Source organism: Bos javanicus, chromosome 6, assembly GCF_032452875.1.
Source record: "Bos javanicus breed banteng chromosome 6, ARS-OSU_banteng_1.0, whole genome shotgun sequence".
NCBI lineage: Eukaryota > Metazoa > Chordata > Mammalia > Artiodactyla > Bovidae > Bos > Bos javanicus.
Genome location: NC_083873.1, coordinates 88,772,888 through 88,797,650, shown reverse-complemented (window position 1 = coordinate 88,797,650; position 24,763 = coordinate 88,772,888). Strand labels below are relative to the sequence as shown.

Here is a 24,763-nt window from a genome sequence, read left to right as displayed (position 1 = left end):
TGTCTCCTGCATTAGCAGACAGGTTTTTTACTACTAGTTCCACCTTAACTAAGAGTAATTATTAAGCAGAACACCCTGGTTTGCAAGTTTAAAGTAAGATCTATGCTAGAGGAGCTGATGGGCAGTTGAATAGTAATCATCAGCTTATAGATGGTTATCATAGCCATGTGATGGGATGAGGAAGACAGATTGTAGGGAAAAGAGGTACCCTGAGGAACACCAAATTTTAAAAGACAAGCCATAAACAGGAGCTCTGGACCACAGTTTGTCTACTAACTGCAAACAACCTTTGATGTATATGCGTCATTGCTCAACATGTCATCCAAAGTACACAGTTCATGTCAAATATTTCCATTGCTCTAATTTTGACTCTATTTGCTTTGTAATAAATCTATAATACTGCCCAGAAACAGCATAGCATGGTAAACTGGACTTTTGTATCAGGCAGATGCTGATCTTGGCTGTAACATTTATTAACCATATGACTTTGGGCAAATAATTTAATCTCTCTGATTCTCAATTTTCACACATATATAATGAAAATGATAATTTCCCCCTCAAACAATTTTGTGTATAGAAGGAATAATGCATTTAAAGTGTCTTATACCTAACAGATATTTTTAAAAATAATTATCATCATCGTATTTGCACTATGATTAGTGTTAAATATTAGAAGCACTTTTCTTCAAAGTAGTTAAGCTGTACACGAGGTTGCTAGAAAATGCCTTCTATTCGGATGACACTGGCTACTTACTCCTTCTGGGCTCTGTTTTGCTCTTTGTTGATTTGACTGGTTAGTTATTTGAAAGTTGAGGGGGGAGCTTAACCTCTCTTCCTCTTCCTCACTGATGCTTATAAAAAAATTTATTCAAGGTCTGTATTGGGCTTTCCAGGTGGCGCTAGTTGTAAAGAACCCCTTTGCCAATGCAGAAGATGTAAGAGACCTGGGTTCGATTCCAGGGTTGGGAAGATTCCCTGGAGGAGGGCATGGCAACACACTCCAGTATTCTTGCCTGGAGAATCCTCATGGCGAGAGGAGCCTGGTGGGCTACAGTCCATGAGGTCGCAAAGAGTTGGACATGACTGATGCAATTTAGCACACATACACTTACAAAGTCTATATCAAATAATCTTCCATGAATGTGTATCTGATTACCCCCTAAGGAGAGAAGAATGCACTCTCTTTTGGCAACCTGTAATACCTTTTATATTGTTTTCCCTTGGTACTTCTCATTTGACCTTACATCACAGGCATTTGCAAGCTTACAAAGTTCTTCCTGAAGAGTGGGCTTCTTGGATTCAAAGACTCATCTTCACAACTCCTGCAATGCCTGGCACAATGTCTGGCACAAAGCAGATCTTCACATGGAGAAACTGAGTGCCACAGAACCAGATTTCTGTAGTCAGGGTTTACGCATTAACTGTAGTCACTCACTCATTTGACATAAATGAATGACACATCTCTCAGACCCTTTCAACCAGACAACATTGCTGAAATGTTTACATTCATATTTTCTCTGATGGTCAGGGTTCAGAGACCCTGGGTCAGATTTGGGAAGAGGACAGTACCAAAGATCCTGGTGAGGAAGCTGATAAGTCTAGAGCTCTTTTGTGATGACATATACTTTCTCTGATGATGAAATGCTTATGATCCATCTCTTCCCAGATGCTGTAGCCAAGGCAGAGTATGAGAAATAACAAAGGGATTCTCTGACCTTATGCCATCATCAGCATAACTGCTGGACACTCCCTGTCCTTAGCAAAGTGGAGTGATGGCTCAATGTCTTAGGAGCTTCAGAAAAATCCCCTCCATGGTCCACAGGTTTCACACACTTTTATAGACTGAATTTTTTTATCCTCGCAAAACTCATATGTTGAAGCCCTAACCCACCACTGTGATAGTATTTGTAGACCGGGCCTTCGGCAAGTAATTAGGTTTCGATGAGGTCACGAGTGAGCGGGCTTAGTGTCCTTATACGAATAGACACCAGAGGGCGCGCTTGCGTTTATCGTCTCTCCCTCCCTCCCTATCTCGTTCTATTTCTGTTTCTCTAGTTCTCTCTCTCCAGCTTGTGAGCGTGCAGTGAGAAGGTGACCATCTGCAAGGCAGCTAGTGAGCGCTCACCTGAAACTGAAGCCTACTAGATATCTATCTTGGAATTTCCAGCAGTCAGAATTATGAGAGAATAAATTTCTGTGGTTTAAGCCACCTACTTTATGGTATTTTGTTATGGCGGTCCAAACTAAGATACATACACACACGCAGACACACACACCTGTAACTATGCGTTCTTCTCATAAGACATGTATAGGATAAAAGTAGAATTATTGTCTATTGTTCTTAAGCCAATCACACTGCACCCCAGAACACAGACCACCTCTCCCTAAACAGATTCTCTTTAGAGAACTGTGCCTTGCTTTTGATGTTCCTGAAAAGGAATAGAAACATATGTGCCCTCCAGTATTCTGTGGGAGGTAAGACATTTGTGAGTGGATTGTGCTGTGGACTCATAATTTCTCTCCTGAGATAGGTAATAAAATGGGTCAGAGCACCTCTGCATTCCCATCCTCAATACCTCATGATGGCTCTTGCACTGAATCCGTTTTGCCTCAAGCCATGTGTCTGTTGTCCACCCCATCACAAAGTGAGGGAACCCAGCTCTCTTTTCCAGGACTGTTCTGACGGTAGAAGAGCCGATCCCTCAGCACTGGGAAGAAGCAGTGGAGTGAATCTCTGAGTATGGTTGTGGTGTTCTATGTGTTTTTCCTTGTTGCAATTTAAAAAAGAAACCAAGGGAGCATCTTTCCCATAGGACAGAGGCATTCTTAGTTTGAGCACATGTTCTTCTTGCCAGCCTCTCGAGCTAACTCGGCACTCTGCTCCCTTTTAACTTCTGCTCTAGTGCCCAGTGCTGAGCCCAGCGACATGGGCTAACCCTATTTGAAACTTCAGGGTGTTCATCTGCCTTGTTGGTGTCCCTTCATCCCTGGAAGATGTTTGTGACTCCTAATACTCGAATGTGTGGCTTCTCAGATTATTATTCCATCCAAGGTCCTGCTTTGCCTTCCCTCTGGCAAAGGGTGAGATTTTTCCAGGGTCCTGTGACTGTGGAGAGGGGACATGAGAGATGCACAGGGCCATCTGTGGTTGAGTAGGACCTGCAGGTGACAAGGACGGTCCCCCTGAGGACTCTGCTTCCACCGCAGTGGCTGGGCACTGAAGCTGAGGGCAGAGTCTCTGTTTCCCACTCCCGCCAGCTTTGGACCAGGGAAGCCAGTAGGGCCTGAGACCATTTCCAGAATGTCCCCCTCCCAGGCTCCAACTCATCCCTTACAGCTTTTCAGCTGCTGGCCCTCTATGAAGTCCCCCATCAGGACAGACGACACTACAGGGTTTTCTCTGCCATACCCCAGCCTGGTCCCGCCTCGCCACCAACCTCTTGTCCCTGACCTCTGGCTCAGGAGAGTCTCACGCTGGTGCTCCTGGAGGCCGGGCCCGAGGTGGGAAAGCAGTGTCGGTCACCAGGGGTCCCCGCGCCAGGCTCCCACTCAGTGCTTTGTGCACCATCTCACTCAGCTGTGACACTCATCTCTGATACCAACCCGACTCATGAAGGCCACAGAGCTGCCCCTGGTGTCCAGACCCAAGGCTTCTTCTCCGCCTGAGGAAGAGAGGATCCTGGCCCTTCATGAGTCCTGACACCCAGAGCAGGGCCTGCAGGCACCTAGTCTCCCTCTCAGCAACATGGGGCTTACCTTACTGATTAAAGAAAATAAAACATGCCGTGCCATTATTTTTATAACAGCATCAGTGTTTGTAATTTAACAAAGTATGTGTTGTACGGAAAGCATGTATTTCCACAAGTGGTTTTCTGCACATCTGGGGAAAAAAGTGCCACATTGTTCCACCTGAAGTGGGTGAAGGTTCAACCCTTCCAAATAGGATGGACTTCTCTCTATCACTTACAACATCCCCTGGGGTCCCACTTATTCTTAAATAATGCTGCTCCTAAATTCACTTCTCTTGAGATTCTTAAGGCCAGATTTTTTAAGGAACTAGTTCCTAGGGTCCAGATATCAATTGACTAAGTCAATGAATGAAGGTTCAATATTGTGTATAACATCTTTATTTTTTACCAGAAAATTTCACCTTCTAACTCTTGTACTTCCTCAATCTAATATATCTCAATCATTTATTACTTGACTTTTGTCAAGACTGCCTATCTTCTCTTCCAAAAATGCTTCTCCACACTTGTTAAACTTCTTACACACTTCTCGTATTGTCTTCCTAAACTGTCATTAAATTTCTTCAGGATCAGGTTTTTGCTTTTCTAATTCAGTTAATTACCCTAGTCCCTCATCCATGGCTTCACTTTCTGAGGTTTCAGTTACTCAGATCAACTATGGTCCAAAAAATATTAAATGGAAAATTCCAGAAATAAATAATGAATATGTTTTAAATTGTACACTGTTCCCAGTACCATGATGAGATCGCATACCATCCTGCCCCAGACATGAATCATCTCCTTGTGCAGCGTATCCCACCCGTCATATCCCACTTGGTAACCCTCTCAGTTACCAGGTCAACTACCCTGGGATCACAGTGCGTGTTTTCAAGTCACTCTTATTTTACTTAACTATCACCCCACAGTGAAAGAGTAGTTATGCTGACAACTGGGATCTGTCAAAGAAAAGCCGTAAAATGATTCTTGAAAGTGAAAAGGTAAAAGTTCTCAATACGGTAAGAAAATCAATCGTATGCTGAGGGTGTTAAGATATACGTTAAGGATATATCTTTCATCTGTGAAATTGTGAAGGAAAAAGAAATTCATGCTGGTTTTGCTGTCACATCTCAAACTGCAAAAGTTGTGGCCACAGATGGAAAAGGCATAAAAGTGGTACAATAAAGTGTTTTGAGAGGGTAAGGCAACATTACAGTATATTGTAATAATTTTTCTTATTATTGTTAATCCCCTACTGTGCCTAATTTATAAATTAAGCTTTATTATAGGTATTATAGGTATGTAAGTACAAGAAAAAACCTAGTATATATAAGATATATTAGTATATATAAGCGGAGAAGGCGATGGCACCCCCACTCCAGTACTCTTGCCTGGAAAATCCCATGGATGGAGGAAACTGGTAGGCTGCAGTCCATGGAGTCGCGAAGAGTCGGACACGACTAAGCGACTTCACTTTCACTTTTCACTTTCCTGCATTGGAGAAGGAAATGGCAACCCACTCCAATGTTCTTGCCTGGAGAATCCCAGGGACGGGGGAGTCTGGTGAGCTACCGTCTATGGGGTCACACAGAGTCGGACACGGCTGAAGCGACTTAGCAGCAGCAGCAGCAGCAGTATATATAAGATATATCTGTAGTTCAGTCATCCACTGGGAATCATGGGATCTATACCCTGCAGATACAAGAGGACTTATTGTATCCTTGCAATCATCTCTATTGTCTCGGTCTCCACATTTATTATTCAGCCCTAGTATATAGGCAAAAGCCATGCTTTATATGCCTTCAGAGAAGGCAATGGCACCCCACTCCAGTACTCTTGCCTGGAAAATCCCATGGACGGAGGAGCCTGGTAGACCGCAGTCCACGGGGTCGCTAAGAGTTGGGCACAACTGAGTGACTTCCCTTTCACTTTTCACTTTCATGCATTGGAGGAGGAAATGGCAACCCACTCCAGTGTTCCTGCCTGGAGAATCCCAGGGACGGGGGAGCCTGGTGGGCTGCCGTCTCTGGGGTTGCACAGAGTCGGACACGACTGAAGCGACTTAGCAGCAGCAGGGGCAGTATATGCTTTACCTATACCACAGTTCTTATTCTTTTATCCAGAATTGTCATAATGTTAAAACATTACTTTGAATGCTTAGAATTCACAACTCAGAACAGTATTAATGTTTCTTTTATAGAATTAACCCATAAGGAACTAGAAGTCCTCCATTGAAATGGGGAAAGAGAGAACAGTGGGACTTTTACAGCACCTAACACAATTTTCAGGATGGCAACACATCTTTGAAAAATAACACTCATGGACAGTTATGTTAGAGTCTTTTCATTTTTTATTAATTGTAGCACAAACAAAAGAAGCAAAATATTTAAAGAAATTTACGTTCTTTAGTGAGAGTGTTGGTTTAACACCAACAGAAAAGAAAAACAGATGAATAAGCTCTGAGGTTTCATTTCTCTTTTTTCCTCTTACTCTCAGGGTAGGCTGAAAAACAAAAGATAAATATAATTACTGTTTATAAAATGGCATGTGCTTTCTCAAATATATTCAAACGAATGCCAGATTGCTTAGACTGTCTTTCTATTTCCATCAATGAAAACAATTCAAGCCTGTCCTAGACTCATGGCAGTTGAATTCTTCTGCCGGGCAAGGGGAAAGGACAGAGCAGGAAAAAAGAGACCAAAAAAAAAAAAAGTTAAAACAAAACAAAAAAAAAAAAATAAAAAATAAAAACACACAAAAAAAAGACAGAGCAATAAGGTTCATAAAGTCCTCTCTTCATCATGATGTCAATCAGGGTTGAACATTATAACACCAGTTTTTCATCATTAATTCTCAGAGTCATTTACTTAACAACTACTCTTTTTTGGCCATACCATGCAGCACAGCTTGAGTGATCTTAGTTCTTTAACCAAGGATTGAACCTGTGTCCCCTGCCGTAGAAATGTAGAATCATAACTATTGGATCACCAGGGAATACCTGACACCTACTTCTTACATAAGTTAATTACAAACAAAAAAGTTGTCTTCTCAAAGTTAGACCTCTAGGAAGAAAATCTTGCCATTTCAGACTGAAACAAGTCACATTTTGAAATGCCCCATTTGCAAAGATATGAAGCTGTTTCCTGTCCTGAATGCACAAAATATAAGTATTACCATACAGGCAAAGAGCAAGTTAAAATCTAATAGTGGAATAAACATCACAGTCAGTTTGAAAAATATAAAAATAATTCATGCTAAAGAACAGTTGGATGGGGATGGGGAACACATGTATACCTGTGGCGGATTCATTTTGATATTTGGCAAAACTAATACAATTATATAAAGTTTAAAAATAAAATAAAAAAATAAAAAAAATAAAACAAAAAACAAAAAAAAGAACAGTTGGGCAACTTGTTTCAAAAATGAAGTTCATTCTATTTTTTAACTTCCCCCACAATACTATACTAAAATGGGTTAAACACATTTATTTATGTTCAAACATCTAAGTTTTAAAGTGAGCCTTTTTGTCATAAGAGAAATCCTCTTAAGACTTAGCATCTTGACACATTGGAAACTTAGTAGCAAATTATTTACTTGTAGTAGAAGTTCACACAAGGTAGACCTCTCATATTCGCCAATGAAATGAATTTGTTTTTGAGCTATTTGGTTGAACCATGTGAAATCATTGCTATCCAACTGTTTTTGTACGTATGAAAATGCACTTTCATACAATTCGGCTTATTACCTATAGGATCCCATTGCTGAGCCAATACTTAGTAGAATGACTCTGTCTTCCGTGTCACATTAGGGCAGAACAAGATAGTGGTTAATTCTCAAGCTCTGGTGTGAATTTTTAATTTTGGCTCCACTTCTCACTGATTGGATGGTCTTTGGGTAAATTACTTAACCTATGCCTTGATCTATACTATCCTTTTCTCATCTACAAAATGGGAATAATAATGGTTTTCAACTCAGGCAACTGTTTTGAGAATTAAAGAAGTATATATATATTAACATATATATAATATATATATATATATATAATGAGTTTAGAATAGTGACTGGCATTAATCAGTTGATCTTTGCTATTTTAATAACTAGGAGCTTCCCAGGTGGTGCTAGTGGTAAAGAACCCGCCTGCCAATACAGAAGACATAAAGAGACACAGATCCAATCCCTGGGTTGGGAAGATTCTCTGGAGGAGGAAACGGCAACCCACTCCAATATTCTTGCCTGGAGAATTCCATGGATAGGAGTCTGGTGGGCTACAATCCATAGGGTCGCAAAGAGTCGGACACAACTAAAGTGACTTAGCATGCATGCATGCGTTATAATTACTTATTAAAAATAATTCTATTTACTTATTTATTTTTGGCTGTGCCAGGTCTTTGCCGCTCAGGCTTTGCTCTAGCAGGGAGTAGGGGCTGCTCTCCAGTTGCAATGTGCAGGTTTCTCATTGCAATGGCTTCTCTTGCTGCCGAGCATAGGCTCTAGGGTGCACAGGCTTCAGTAGCCGTGGCTCCCAGGCTTTAGAGCACAGGCTCAGTAGCTGTGGTGCACGGGCTTAGTTTCCGCAGCATATGGGATCTTCCTGGATCCTATATGAGATTGGGATCCACGTTTTCTGCATTGGCAGGCAGATTCTTTGCCCCTGAGCCACCAGGGAAGCCCTATATAATTAGTTTTTTTAAAAAATCTAAAGTATGGTTCCTGGAGGAGGGCATGGCAACCCACTGCAGTATTCTGGCCTGGAGAATCCCCATGGACAGAGAAGCCTTGTGGGCTGCAGTCCATGGGGTCGCGAAGAGTCGGACACGACTGAGTGATTAAGCACAGAAAAGTATAGTTACCTGAGATGCCTGTGGTTGTGTCGTGTTTAGGCTAAGGCTGTTTGAGTTGAAACAACAAGTTTTGGACCCTAAATACAAAGAAATGACAGATACGGGGGAAATATTAGCACGACTGTTAGGATTTTTAAAAAGTAACATTTATACAGCCATTGGTGATTACAAAGTAATTTTTCATATATCACATCCTTCAATAACAGTTCAGTACTAGACTCTCTTGCAGAGAGTCGGACATGACTGAGCGACTGAACTGAACTGAACTGAACTAGACTCTCTAGAAGGAGGCTCCCTGAGGAATAAAATACTGTCAAGTCCTAGGGGGAAATATTAAATGATTCACACATTTAAATAGAAATTTCCCCTGTAACCTATAAAATCAACTATTCATATTCAACCAAATCACAAATTACCATTTTCAAGAAAATGTTAAACTAAATTAAGTTTTGCTTTGATGCTCTCTCTACCAAAAGATTTCAGGCTTTAGAAATATTTCTGTCTAAATTCATAAACATACAACTTTGGAAACAGAACAAATATTAAAACACAACTACAGTGCAACAAGAGATTTTTTTTAAAAAAAAAGAGTATTTCAGTCATTTGGTAAGACAATTGTATGAAGAATAAGATTCCTGTTCCACACACACATAATTTCTTTCAGGTACTTAAACCACTAACCCCTAGCTTGCTCAAATGCAACAGCAAAGGAAATTAGACATATTAAAATGAAGATAAACAACTCCAGTACCTCCACAGCAAAGCAGGCCTCTTTGTCATCAGCTGCACAGCACTTGCCTACAAAAGCCACAAAATTCTCCATGACGGTTTTCAGTTGTTCCTCTGTTGCCTTGGGCTTGTGTTTCAACAGCTCAACAAGTGCACTGCATTTGAATAAAAACAACAAAAAACAGAAAGAAATGCACTCACTGAATAAAAATGGAGAGGTAAGAATGGTAGCAGTTCTGCTAAATATTCTAAGTTTTAGAGCCAGACAGCTCTGGATTTGAGGCCCAGGCTTGCCATTCAATATTCTCACTTGCATAATGAGAATAAAATCCACCTTCACAGGGTTGGTGGAAGGATCAAATTAAGTAATCAATGTAAATTGCTCAACATTTGTAGTGTCAGTGTATCTCAACCAATGGTTCTTTAGTAAATCACCGGAAAAGATGATGTCATTGCATTCGTATGTTATCTGATTTGGGGAGTTATGGCATATTGAATTGTATAAATTTAAGAGCTAAAAATAATTTTTAAAAATCTACTTATCCTGGACTCCATTTAAAAAGTTTCTAATCTGAGAATATTTTTCTTGGTATTTTGTAATCCACCCCATTCAAAGTTAATAACAATCTTGACCCAGGAATTGAACCCAGGTCTCCTGTATTGCAGGCAGAGTTTTTAAGTCCTGAACCACCAGGGAAGCCCTAATAATATAGAGGCCATAGGAAATAAAACTATCCAACTCCAGGGAGCTGGTGGTTCTCTTTTTTTGACATCTGCAGACAATAGGGCTAGAGAAAGAGTCATATGGGCACAATATTACTTTAAAATCTAGCTCCATGATCAAAAGCCACCAGAGGTAATAACAACTTCATGTTGCTAAATTTCTTGCAATTATAACCCCTTGTGACAGCAATAAGGAATCAAGGGAATCAAGCCTCTGAATTCGAAATGACAGATGTTTTTTAATCCAAGTTCCATTCTCAAAAGTTAGATCTTAAGGGGCTGCCTTATCTGTAGGTCGATACAGAACAAACTGAAAGTAACTATTCATGCCCAGAATTAAATTCTCGTATGATTTCTACTGAGTAATTTGCTATCTACAAAAATGCATCAGTTAATTGTTCAGCTTATTCTACTGAACTAGCCTAAGATATAATTCTGCTGCAGCTTTTATCCCACAAGATTCTTCTGAATGGTTTGTAGGCAAGATGATGAGGTTTGGTTTTTTTTTCTTTTGCTAAGAAAACAAAAGACTATCCATTTTATTCTTGACATTTTTATCTGCTTAACATGGCCAATACTTCTGTACTTTGGGTCTATAATCACTCTTTCAGAGAAAGCTGCTTGTTTACAGTTCTCACTATCAAGATTACCAACACAAAGAGTAGTGAAATACTCCTCACGTTTGTTTCTTGATTTGTTTCTCAGTATCGGGAAGTGTGCATATATCTGCATGGAAGGTGAACAATTTCTCATCAAAGGCTTTGGGTACATATGTTTCATCAGGTGTCAGAGCAGAGAAACATGGCCGTCTGTTCACCAATGACTCTGTGCAGCACTTGGTGACTTTTTCACTCACTGGTGTCTTCTCATGCAGCACGCACAACCGGTTCAGGATCAAGCTCAGCTAAAAACAGGCAAGAACACAGAAGCTCAAAGAAAGCATAATGAAAAGTTTTCCAGGAACTCCTACCTTCCACTGGACCAAAACAAACTCTATCTTTTAACTCACAACATTGAATCCAAGGTTGATTTGAGGCAACAGTTTACTTTAGAACTACAGGTAAAAAGGGACTTTGAAAAATCTTCTCAATTAAATATGTCTACATTTTAGGAATAATATATTTGAGAAAATAATTGATTGCATAATTTAAGAGAAGTCCTGAGATATGTGTTGGAGTAGGGAAGAAATAGTCTTATACTGATACATTAAAGGAAAAAAACCCAAAAAAGTAAAAATTGAGAAAATTCAAGGATGGAACATTAAAAATTCATGAAATTTTTTAAAAACAATTTATCACTTTTGGAATCTTATTTAAATCCTCTGATGGTCAAGATAATATAGGCAACCAAATCCTGGTTGCCACTGCCATATAGACAATACACACACACACACACACACACACAAGTGAAAGCAAGCACTTTCACTTGCTTCTGAAAGCTTTGTCAACATCCAAAGACAGAAATTCATCCTTACTGACAGCTCTATTTTAAAAGACTCACATAGTCTTCAGTACAGGGCATTCTTTCTGATTCCGGCTTTGTACAACACCTAGTACCCACTTTTCCTAGGCTTCTTGAAACCTCCACGAGAGTTGGAGTTGACACTTGGGGTACTTTCCTGGTGTAACGAACTATGAGCCTGTAACAACATAATCCATGCATTTTCAGTCAGACAAGAAACTCTTTTTCTAACACATCAGGTCAAGCAGAGAACACTTAGCCAAAATCCACCAAGATGGTTTCCAGGGAAGACCTATTCCACTCATAAATTGTCTTCATCTTCACATGTGCGGAATAATGTGGGTGAAGACCTTGTCCTGAGCAACTAAGTAACCTAGCTGTGGATCCCACCTGTGCTATATAATCTTAGGAAAGTGGCTTACTTTATCATAATTCAGTGACATTAAAATACTTTTTAATTGCTTCTTTCTTTCAATAAAACCTACTGAGAGCTTAATACACATCAGCACTATCCTAAATCTGAAAGATATGGATGAATTTTCTCACCTATAAAACAGAAGGAAATACACCTGACTCAAAAGGGATGGTGCAAGGACTAAATGAAAAGAAACAAAGTATACAATCAGCCTGACATGGTATCTAGCATGTAATAATCATTTACTAAGAATGCTAATCACTAGTGAAAGTCAATGTATAACAATAATCTACTCAAGGGAAGAGACTGTATCTTGTTCAATGTTATTCCAAGCACCTATAGTTAAAAAAGTGGTAACAGGTGTCAGCTGAAAAGTAAATATCAGTTAAATGATGTGCCCCTTCCTGTCTTAACTTCCACAGATAAGGCTCTATTTAATCAGAACATTAGTCTATCACCTTATTGAGCTACAGCCACTGAAGACTTATTTTCTGCTCTGTAAAGCATTGTTTTTATTTTGTTCACTCATAAACTATTTAACTGTCAAACAGCATCCTCAGTTCCTATAACCCAATATTTGATATTTTTCCTCCCAGATATGAGCCCAACTTTTTAAACTGTCCTCAAATATAAGCTCTTCACCCCATCAACTATTTTATCTCATTTTCTCTTGTCTTTCTTGATGGAGAGTGATTAGAAATAAGACTTTACTTTCAAAATTAAAAGTTCTATGATAGGTGGTCTATGAATATCATCTTAAATATTTACTAAATGAACAAGAAAAATTAGCCAATAAGCAAATATACTTACGCATTTTGGAATCCATACTCTCCAAGTTTTTCGAATTGGTCACAGTTTTGTTTGATTAAATTCTGAGGCTCATCCACAAGATGCTTAAGTTTGTCAAACTGAAAAAGAAAAGAATTGTGCTTATAACATTCTATATGAGGACCAGATGCAGGTTGTTTTTCACCCTTTTGGTAGAATGAGATCCTTCCTCTTCTCTGCCCAAAGTCATGTAAATAGCTTTTTGATGCCAAACCTATTATATGTCCAAACTGTTTATTTGGTAAGACTGTATAAGTGATTAAGAACATTCAGACTCTGGAATGCAACTCCTAGTGTTTAAGCCAGGTCATCTGATTCATTTTCTAGTTGTTCAACTTTACTTCCCATCTCAAAGCTCTAGAACCCTCACTTCTAAAATGGAGATGAAAATGATACTCACCTCAGAGAATTACTCTGTAAACCTCCTGAGCTCATGAAATTAAAACAGAGCCTGGGATACAGTAAAAACCTAATAAACAGTGGCTATGGGCTTCCCTGGTGGCTCGGTCAATAAAGAATTTGCCTGCAGTGCAGGAGACCTGGGTTTGATCCCTGGAGGTTTGATCCCAGGAAGATCCCCTGGAGAAGGTTTGATCCCAGGAAGATCCCCTGGAGAAGGTTTGATCCCAGGAAGATCCCCTGGAGAAGGAAATGGCAACTCGCTCCAGTATTGTGGCCTGGGAAATCACATGGACAGGGGAACCTGGTGGGCTACAGTCCATGGGGTTCCAAGAATCAGACATGACTTAGCGACTAAAGCATCAAACCACCTTGTAATTATAAATATATTATAATTATATTATATTATAATTATAAATACTTGTTATTATTAAGCCATCTCTGCAGTTGGATCCCGAGCTCTCTAAGATAACAGATTTCGTCTTGGTCATCTTGTGTGGTACTTGGCATATAACTAGTTTCTTGATAGAGGAAAAAATGACTTTCCTCTGATTCTTAAGTTTGAAAACCACTCTATGTACTGAGTGCTAAATATCTCAAACATGAGCTAGTTGCTAAATATTTGCTGTTGCTGTTGTTCAGTCGCTCAGTCATGACTGACTCTTTGTGATCCCATGGACTGCGGCACACCAGGTTTCCCTGTCCTTCACTATCTCCCAGAGTTTGCTCAAACTCATGTCTACTGAGTCAATGATGCCATCCAACCATCTCATCCTCTGTCACCCCCTTCCCCCTCTGCCTTCAATCTTTCCCAGCATCAGGGTCTTTTCCAATATGCTAAAATTTTAGCATAGCTAAATATGCTAAAAATTCTTGAAGCAGATTTCTTCTCCTTATTTAATTTCTTTCAAAACCATTCCTAAACTGTTTCAAAAGAGATTTGAAAATATTCTATGTCAATAGATTTCACCATCTTCTCTAAGATACTAATTTTTGATTACTTAATAAAACTTGAAAACAGGTTAACCTTTATATCTATGTTAAATTTCTTTTAATTAACATTTAAATTTGCCTTATTTTGTTCTCAGGAGTCTAAAAAGGAAAAAAATGCATGGTCAAGATTATGTAAAATTAAGAGAGTGCTCTCTTCGACCTTTCTTTTTTATTGAAGGTTATTATTCCTATAATGTTTACAGGCACAGAACTGAAATCATCTTAAAAAGAGATCTACATTGCATGATATAATAATCTGGCATCATTTTTATTTCCTGTTATTGGAATCATCAACCAAAGAGCTATATGTCTTCCTTCCAGAAACTTACCACTGTGGAATAGCATGCATGTGGATCATCTTTGGCACAGCATTCCTCCAGTGTGGCTTCATATTCCTTGGCAAGTCTCAATAGCACTGAGACAGCATATTCAGGATGCCTTCTTGAATATTCATACAAAAACCTAATTAAGATGACAATAAAATAGATTTTGTTAGACAAATGAGCAAGAAAAACCACATAATTAACCATAAATGTAAATCATATCCTAAAGGTTTGAATTAGACTAAGCCGGGTGCAGTCAAGGACTAAGGGCTTGAAGGTTCAGAGTTAAAGCTATCAAACCCTGACTCTACCACTTGCTTTATTATATCCCCTTAGGTGACTTATTACAATTTTTAAGCCTTGGTTTCCTCCTCTGTGGAATGGGGATGATAATAGTGTGTCTCAGAAGGTGAACTGTGAGAAATACATGATGTAATCTATGCAAAACACACGCTGTTGGGCACATACTATTTAATGAATGACACTTGTTACTATTAGGTACATCTTGTCTAATTTGGACTACACTTCAAAAATGTTCTGATAGATAACTAGAGACATATTCTTAATTTTTTTCTTCTCTGTATGAATAAATTCTTTATGGGTATGTAATTTTATAAAAGATTTAGTGCACAGGATACTATAATTGAGCAATAAAAATTTAAAGTTTATCACCACACTTACTGATTTTATATAATCATTGATTTTGTCATTTAATTATATGCTGCCTTGCATGCTACTGGACTCTGGTCTTTTCAACCAAATCTGACTCATTTTCATTTTAAAGCACCTGGTAACAGATTCCATACTTTATAGTTCTTTGCTGGCATCAGATAGATAGACAGATAGATATAGAGGCATAAAGATGTATTACATATATTCACACATATATAAGTTCTAGAAATACACTTTGAATGAAGGCATGAATGAATAATATATATAATTTACATGTAAACAAAATATTTCTACATGTATTTCCAGAAATATTCCTAAGGAGTCAGGGGTGGGAGTAAAAATAAATTTTTATTATTACATTGTACTCTATTGATAGAGCATCTGCCATAAGCATGTATTATTTTATGACAATTTTTTAAAATCAATTTTTCCAAAAATGTTTAAAGACCAGAAGAGGAAAGAATAAAGAAACATTGCAGGCAGTGTGAAAATTGTAGCAATTCCAAGGGAAAGCCTAGAATAATTTCCTAAATTCTGAGATCATATAAAAGTATGAAAGGATCATTTCTTATCCACTTACGAGCCCAGGAAGGCATCTTTTGCTTCCTGATAGTTTTTGCAAACATCCTTATCTTCAGCAAAGTCAGCAGTTAATGGGGGCAGGTTTTCAGGTATGGCATCTTTTTCTACCTCAGCAATGCAGTGGGATTTTTCCAACAAAGGCTTATCACAGCATTCCTTCAGTTTACTGGAGATTGTATCTTGATTATCACATATGTACTTGGTAAGATCTGCCTATAAGCAAGTAGGTAAAAAGTGTTCAGTGTAAATTGACATTCCTGTGCTTCCTCCCCAGACGTCTACTATGTTGACAGAACACATTCATTGTGTTCTAAGACCATACTTATACTGATATGCCTTCTGTGAACATTTTCAGTCTGTGCTGCTAAGCCTAGAGGCACAGATAGAACTACTAAAACATGATTGGAAAAAAACTAGTGTTAATTGGGGCTCATGTCAGTTATTTATTAACTTTATACCTACTTTTAAAACACTTAAGTTTTTAAATTAAAACTCAGTAGTGTTTTTCTAAATATCCCCCCAAATTAAGTGCAGGCATCTTGAAACCAAATAACCAAATAAAGTGCTGGAGATTTTTGAAAAGTTAGTCAAGATCATGGTCACAGACTCTACTTACAGATGTAAAATATCTGCCTTAAAGTTTTCAGAAAGTGTCCTGAGAGGTTAGGATTCTTGTATTTTGTCAGTTTGAGGGAAAAAAAAAGATATCATTCCAAATATTTGTATTTTTAATGTAGGGTGTTAATTAAGAGAGAACATAGAGGGGGAAATTACATAATTTCCAAAGCTCTCTTCAGGTTCCAGCCTTTCTCCAACTCCCTCCACCTCTTCAAGAAATCTTAGAAATCTACCTTTGTGACTGTCCTACTTCAGCTTTAAGAATTTGATCTCAGAATTTGAATGAAAGGGATTACAAACTATAAATGAGTTTATTAGATCATTTAGTGAATAGGATATCAGAGAGAAAAAAAGAAAGAGGGAGGGAGGGAGGGCAGAAGGAAGGGAAACAGGGAAAGGATTGAGTAGACCCAGCAGAGAAAATAATCTCAAACCGCTCTCAGTTGTTCTTATGCTAAACAAACTAATTCTACCAACTTAAGCAAGTATGTTACCATAAAGCATACTGAGGATTCCTTACCCTGTCATCTGCGCATTCAAGTAGGTCACCATGGCAGCATTCCTTGTGGACTTTTGTGAGATCTGTCACTAGCTTGGTAACTTCTACAAACTCAGCCTTGGGAAATTTCTGGCTCAGGCGAGCTACTGACCTAAAAAGAAAATTCTCCCATCAAAATATTATTAACAGACAACGTTTTATGTGAAAGCATTAGGAAAATACTACACATAACTAGAAAATTTAGGCTCAAATAACACACAGAAATAATTTGTAAGACATATTAGCTCTTATTTTAATGATAATTCTGAACCAAATGTTAGAGCAAAATGTTTCCTTAGGGCAGTACATATGGAGGTTAAAAGTCCAGCAATTCATAAAAACAGAAATCAAAGAGGGATTCTAAAAAAGGTAACGTGCTGAGAGGCCCCAGGTTTAGAGCCCAGGAATGACTTCCAGATCTGGCTTTATAGCTTAATAATCATGAGACCCTAGGCCAGTTACTTAGCCTCTGTGAGCTTCAGTCCCCACAGAGTCACAACAACATGCTAAGTCAAAGCATTGTTGTGACGATTAAATGAGATAATCTATATGAAAGCATTTTATGAACTGGGAAATGCCATACAAATTCCAGTTACTCCTTTTTTTTTAAATTATTAACCAAAGTACATTCTTCCTGACTTCTAAAAGCCTCTGAGAAAACAAATTTTGTTAACTTCTACAAAAATTAGAGAGTTTTGATTCAGCATACTTTTACCAAGAAATTGATTCAGCATAATCTCTGTACTCATTGATAAGATGTAAAACCTAACATCCACAAGCTTTCTCAAATCATTTCAGTCACTGAAATCAGATAAAAGACACTTCCCCAAAACTAATCATACCCTGTTTAACTATGTATCATTTCATGTTAGGGTTGTTTTGTTTAGTGATTTTATTGATGGTAGGGATGACAGGCAAGATAGTTCAAGTGACAGTTTCTTGACAGCTTCCAAAATGTCTGTTTTCAATTGATTTTCTGCCCAATGTTGATTTATTGTTGACTAGAAAGTAAGGGATTGGTGGTGGGGATGGCAGGGGGTCGCAAAAGGGATTCCTTGGTCCAAATATTGAAGGATGCTTACAGAGCTAGCTGATAATATCCAAACAGAGGCCCAGGCAAAAACAAGAGATTAAGAGCAGAACTGGTGCTACCAGAAAATAAGAAGAAACTTTGATGACTGAAATTAGTTATCAGAACATAAAAAGACAAGCAGACACCTTCCGATAATTGGTTGGAGGGATGGATGAGAGATAAAATTAGATCAAAGACCCTAACTATAGATCTATATAAACAGTGGATTATTATACTAAGATCACAATCGTTAAAAATACATGGAAGTTTAAACGCCTGTCCTGGAAGAACAAAAAAGTTGTCGTCTAAATTCTCTGACTACTTAGGGAAAAAAAGGTTAAAAATAATGACAAATTGTCTTTGATGCTCTGGTTTTCATCTCTATCAAATGTCTACCTTTTAGACAACCAAAAAGATGTACGTGAAAGCACTGTGTAAAATGACATATGATGCACAATTTTGTCAACTGAACCATCCATTTACATCATGAAAAAGATGCAAACTAAATTTAACATACCATGCTTTTAAAGCTCTTTCTCCAAATTTTTGAATACTGGCACACCTGAGTCTCTGTCTGGCAGATGAAGTCAGTACTTTTTCTCTCATAGTTTCAATCTGCAAAAAGAAATAATTTGAGGAACATTAGAAAAGAAAATTTATGTACAGACCACCCCTTCTGGAGCTCAGATGAGACTGCTGCTGCTGCTGCTGCTGCTGCTGCTGCTGCTGCTAAGTCACTTCAGTCGTGTCCAACTCTGTGCGACCCCATAGACAGCAGCCCACCAGGCTCCCCCGTCCCTGGGATTCTCCAGACAAGAACACTGGAGGGGGTTGCCATTTCCTTCTCCAATGCACGAAAGTGAAAAGTGACAGTGAAGTTACTCAGTGGTGTCCGACTCTTCACAACCCCAAGGACTGCAGCCCACCAGCCTCCTCCATTCATGGGATTTTCCAGGCAAGAGTACTGGAGTTGGGTGTCATTGCCTTCTCCGGAAATAGGGTTTACGTAAGTCAAAATTATCTCTGACAGTAGCAAGATTTAACCTTTTGAGCAAACCCCAATAGACCAGCATTACAACTGAAATGATTAACCTAATGTGTAGTTGCTAAGTCATGTCCAACTCTTTGCGACCCCATGGACTGTAGCCTGCCAGGTTCTCCTGTCCATGGGATTCTCCAGGCAAGAATACTGGAATAGGTTGTTATTTCCTCCTCCAAGATTAATCTAATACATAATGATAAATATGAGACTTTGCCAAATTAAATCTTAAAGAGAAAATTTAAACCTCAATTCCCAAGTATTCATTATTGGCAAATAATTATTTTGTTCTATAGAAAGAGGAAAAGTCAGTCTGGTCATAATGGAACCTCCAGGTGGTTAAGAACCAGCGTGGAGGTATTGCCAGGGAAAAGGGAATGAAAAGGAAAAGTAGAACAGTGTACACTAATGTCCAAGGGAATAGAACTTTGCTGACTTCTTAATTTTGCACGTAATGCATTTTAATCCTTCCTCCACAACTCCCATAACATCAATAAACTCCCTAGAAAAGAGAATGAAGTGTAAATATTTACAGGATAAATCAATAAACCTAGGCTTCTAGATGCAGTTAAATTCTCCCCCACTTTGAATTCTCCCCTCCCCCCCTCCCAAAAAAAAGCCTCATGAAAAGAGAAACAAAAATGGTGTCCTCTTACTGTGCAATTTGAAAAATGAGTTTCTGCATTTCACTATAGCAACTAGCACTATAGAAAGAGGCAGGATATTTAGACACATACAAACCAGTTCCCTCTACCAGATCCACTTTGCAAATCTTATTAGAAAAAGGAAAGTGGAAGACATAGCTCTTCAAAAAAGGTGAAAAGACATAGCCCTTAGTTAAAAAGACATAGCCCTTCAAAAAAGGTGAAAAATTCTTTGATTGGGGGAAAGAGGTAGGAGTTTAAACCATGTAAAGAAGTTTCTGCTGGAAGCTTCAGTTTCCTAAATTTAGCCATAAGATGTCCCGAAACTGAGATTTGATTATGAATTGGTTCTTCTATTCTTTCTGAAGAATACCTTTGGTAGCAGGCAGGCACCTTTATCTTCAGCTTGGCAGCATTCTTGAAAAACTCCATTATATTTATTAGCATAGTAAAGGAGTTCTGGTGCATAAAAGTAGGGATGTCTTCTAGCAATTTCGTATAGGTATCTAAATTTTTAAACAAAAAAACAGTCACTTTTCTATAGCAGGAACAAATGCGTGGCAGGAACATTTGTAATCTACCTTCTCCCCAGAGCCAATTCAAAGACTTCTAATCAACCAATTAAGCTCAATTTGCAAATGATGAACTTGCCTTTGTCATTCTTTAAGTCAGTGAAAAGGTCAAACTCACACACACATATATATACATATAAGTATACACGCATGCATAAAATAGTTTAATTTCAGTGATATGTTATTGACTAATTTGAAATAAATTCTGAGAATGCTAAATATATATGTATATCTTTATAATATCTTAATACATGTCAACTTCAATTATTTTTGTATAGATCATATCCTGTTCTGCAAAAGATCTTTGATCAACTTTTTCATCATGTAGAATGTTGTAGTATGTTATTTACTACACATAATAAATACTCTATTTCTTTGAAAATTGTCAATAGAACAAAAACTTCAAGTCTTAATGTTGATAATAATTTTCATAATAGTAATTATTGTAGTGAATCTTGACATATTTCATAATTTTTAATTTTGAAGCTTAAAAATCTGATTACTTACTTTCCCCAAAACTTCTTTTCATCTGCCTTAAACTCATCACACAAAGTATTGGGGTCTGGTTTCAATTTAGGGAGGTCTGGGCTATCATCTTTGTGTTTCAGGAAGCATTCATTTCTTTCAGGCTCTTGTTTCTCACAGCAGTCAGCCATGTCACCATAGGTTTCACGAAGGGATGCAACTTTACACAATTCATCTCCAAAGAGAGTGTGCTGCATGGAAGAGAGCAGGCTTCAAATTGCTGAGCAGCATTTTATTTTCCTTATACCCAAAGAATAGTACAAGAAATTAGTATCTTGGTAAACCTTGGTTAGTATGTCATATAAAAATCCACTTTTTTTCTCAGATTTAGAGAGTTTCCCTTGATTTGACCATCTATGGGTGATTACCATAGGAATTAAGTGTCACACTATTACTTATAGTGGATAAAACAGAAGGGCAAAAAGAATGCCTTTAAGGAATGAACAGAACTCCTGTTTCCACCTGAGGTTGAAGGCCAGGAGAGAAATCATTAAAGTAAAAACTCAAGGGAAATTATCCTCTTAGTAGCAATGAATTCACATTAGGGAAGACAGTGTTCAGATAGATTCTCATTTGATCTGCTCCTTTTTAAGAGGTCCAAATTTTTAGTAGAAACCATTCAAAACTGAGGAGTAACACAATCTACTATATACAATTGTTATAGTAACACAATCTACTATATATTAATTGTTACTGCATTAGAGTATAATTTTTTTGTTCTAGAAATATTTGCCTCAATGCACAGCCCATTAAATGAATCCTTTCTGTATCAATTAATTTTCATTATGAAAGTAATTATAACTTCAGTGGAAATAGGCTCAAGACAAAATTTATTAATTTCTTTTAAAATATATTTTTAAAAATTCATATTTAGAGTAATATTATTTTTATAATTTTATTTTATTTTTAAACTTTACAATATTGTATTGGTTTTGCCAAACATCGAAATGAATCCGCCACAGGTATACATGTGTTCCCCATCCTGAACCCTCCTCCCTCCTCCCTCCCCATACCATCCCTCTGGGTCGTCCCAGTGCACCAGCCCCAAGCATCCAGTATCTCGAACCTGGACTGGCGACTCGTTCTATATATGATATTATACGTATTTCAATGCTATTCTCCCAAATCATCCCACCCTCTCCCTCTCCCACAGAGTCCAAAAGACTATTCTATACATCAGTGTCTCTTTTGCTGTCTCGTATACAGGGTTACTGTTACCATCTTTCTAAATTCCATATACATGTGTTAGTATACTGTATTGGTGTTTTTCTTTCTGGCTTACTTCACTCTGTATAATAGACTCCAGTTTCATCCACCTCATTAGAACTGATTTAATATTATTGTGGGTAGTTAAAGAACTGATTCTGCCTTGAGGCAGAAGTACATATAGAGAAAAACAAGAAGGAAGCCTTCTGTGATAAACAAAAAATTGCCTTGTCCCAAGAAAGGTATATATAAAGTGGTAAGAGAAATATAGACCTATCTTTGTATTAAAGATCTATCTGAAAATATCACAAGTTCAAAGTCCTGATTTTTTATTGTATGTAAAAATATGAATATCCCTAAAACAAGGAATACATAGCCATACTGTTGTTTTTACCTAGATAACAAGGTAAAAACTATCCTATCATTATTAGTGTCTATTAAAAGAAATTTAACTTTAAATTTAAAAAAGAAACTTCTAAAAATAAAAAATTTCCAAAAACACTATGACTTTTGTGTGTGGTTTCAGTAAAGCAATGTTTTTTAAAACTGTGAGTACACTAGAACATTTCTATCATCAAAGAAATGCTATACGCACTTTTGAGTGTTGCTTACAAATATAGTCTTTGATAACAATTGAGAAAACTAGAATGAGATATTTTTACTTTTTAAACATTCAAGATTATGTTACAGAAGAAATACTATTCAAAACCAGAATATACTTACAAGTGACTTTTCACAGCCGGCATGGGACTCATCAGCAACACATGTTTTTGCAAACTCAGTTAGTTCGTTCACTAATTTTACATGCTCATCAAATGGACACTGCTGGAGATACTGAGAAAAGGCAATCAGTACCCTGAAATAAAGAACACAGAAAAATGTAGTATAATAAAATTTTAATATACACTAGATTGCCATGTTAGAAAACAAATAGTGTCTGTATATGTTCTATATTTTACACACCTTTCTCATGATTATTCAGAGATCCTATTGACGTCAGCTGTGTTCTGAGGCCTAACCACGTATATGTGGCTTTCTAAGAAAAAAGGATGTATATTTCCACCATGTTTAAATATATGTGTGTGCAGGTCAATATATGCATACTATCACATCATCTATGTGAGCAAGCAAGCAAAATGCATTCTAAATAGACGAATAGACAGGTCCTTCAACTATTTAAAACAAAAATCATACATACATACATAAATATCTTATTTAATCAGGCAATAGGATGAGACAGACTTTGAAAAACAAGCTATTTCCTCACCTTTTACTAGATTAAAAAATATTCAAATGGTCTCAAAAAACCACAGAAATATTTGCTGGGTAAAGAATTTAGTAAATGAGTTGTGAAAGGAGTCATATAGTAAATGTTTTCTACCATGTAGATTATATAAGAGTTCCAGATCTACACTGTCCAAACAGTTTTCATTAGCCACAAATGACAATATATATTTGAAAAAGTTAAAATTAAATACTGTTTAAATTTTTGATCCTCAGTTTCAATTGCCATATTTCAAGTCCTCAATAGCCACAGTGGCCAATGGCAACTATATTAGTCAACACTGATACAGAAGATTGCCACTGATGCAGAAAATCCTACTGGAGAGTACTGTTCTACAGTCTTTGATGACGGGACTACAAGGACTTCAAAATTGCAACTAACACTATTAGAAACATTAAATTTGATTCTTCAGTATTTCAACTTACAGGCCTTTAAAATGTTCTTCTCCCAAATCTTTAAACCGATGAGCAATCTCACTCTTGTCTGCAGGGGAAAATGGGGGGAAAAAAGATTTGCTTTAAATTCTGAAGAAACAACTAGTTACGATATTATTTTTTATGTTTCTCTCCATTTGACTTGGGTATTCATTTGCTCCAAGATATTGAGCTCTGATTCCCTACAGAAAATCTTAAGATGATGATTAAATGTTTCTTCTGCATTTAAGCAGAAAAGTTATTTAATCACCATTGATACTACTTGAAAGATCATTGAAGTCATTACATATTTATAGTTTTATATTCAAACTTGGATAAGATCTAATGCTCTTACAGTGTCTATTAACTGAGAGGATAGTCCAAAATGGAAAATATAAATACAAGTTCTATTTATAAGATTAAAATCACAAATTTTGAATTTTTTATATAAATTAAAGTACAGCAAACAGGTCTTTGGAAACTTGGATTTTTAAATTCTATCTTCAACTATATTTTGTGAAGTTTAAGTCACTCTGCAGAAATTCTTTCATGTGCAATAGGAAATTACAGTTACTAAACAATTCTCACTTTTTTTTTCACCTGGGATGTTAGAAATACATTAATAAGGTATCTTCCTCAGGGTTCACAAATACAAAATATAGTAACAGTCTAAAAATAAATGCTAAAGGAAAACTTTCTTCATTAATGATTCAAGGTTTACTGCAACATTCTTGTCTAGGAAAGAAAAGTTGAACAATTGAAAACTAGAATTCTTACGTGTATCTCGACGAAACACACCCCTGGAATAAGCAGAGCTGAAGAGAAGGAGAAGAGAAATAAAAGTCACCCACTTCATTGTGCCAAAGTTTTGTGGGGTTGATAGAAAAGATAGTATGATAGAGGGAAATCAGCACTAATATACTTCTTTAGCCAATAATTGTAGATTATTAACTAGACTCATCTTTGTATTTCATTGGTTCATAAGTGATTACAAAATTCATAGCATTCTTGCCAAAAAATTGTTTGACTGAATCCCTTGTGTATGTTTGCCATCTGGAACTGATTTTTCCACAAGACCTGGTCAATTCAATAGTTGTGTAAAACACCTTATCAAATTTTACATAAGAGTTTAAACGATTTGTACCATTACTGTGTTCTCTATC

The 24,763-nt window shown here is 37.3% G+C and overlaps 1 protein-coding gene across 1 annotated transcript; it reads right to left on the bottom strand.

Moving 5' to 3' along the window:
- Positions 1–6,049: 6,049 nt before the first annotated feature.
- ALB (albumin) lies at positions 6,050–24,515 on the bottom strand. Its single transcript, XM_061420445.1, has 15 exons — positions 24,378–24,515; positions 23,613–23,670; positions 22,626–22,758; positions 20,679–20,887; positions 19,973–20,105; positions 18,434–18,531; positions 16,827–16,956; positions 15,687–15,901; positions 14,441–14,573; positions 12,702–12,799; positions 11,516–11,654; positions 10,696–10,919; positions 9,315–9,447; positions 8,573–8,640; positions 6,050–6,224 (listed from the first exon to the last, which is right to left on the bottom strand). The coding sequence occupies exons 1-14, from the start codon at positions 24,454–24,456 to the stop codon at positions 8,599–8,601; spliced, it is 1,824 nt and encodes a 607-aa protein (XP_061276429.1). The 5' UTR covers positions 24,457–24,515; the 3' UTR covers positions 6,050–6,224; positions 8,573–8,598.
- Between the last annotated feature and the right edge of the window lie 248 nt (positions 24,516–24,763).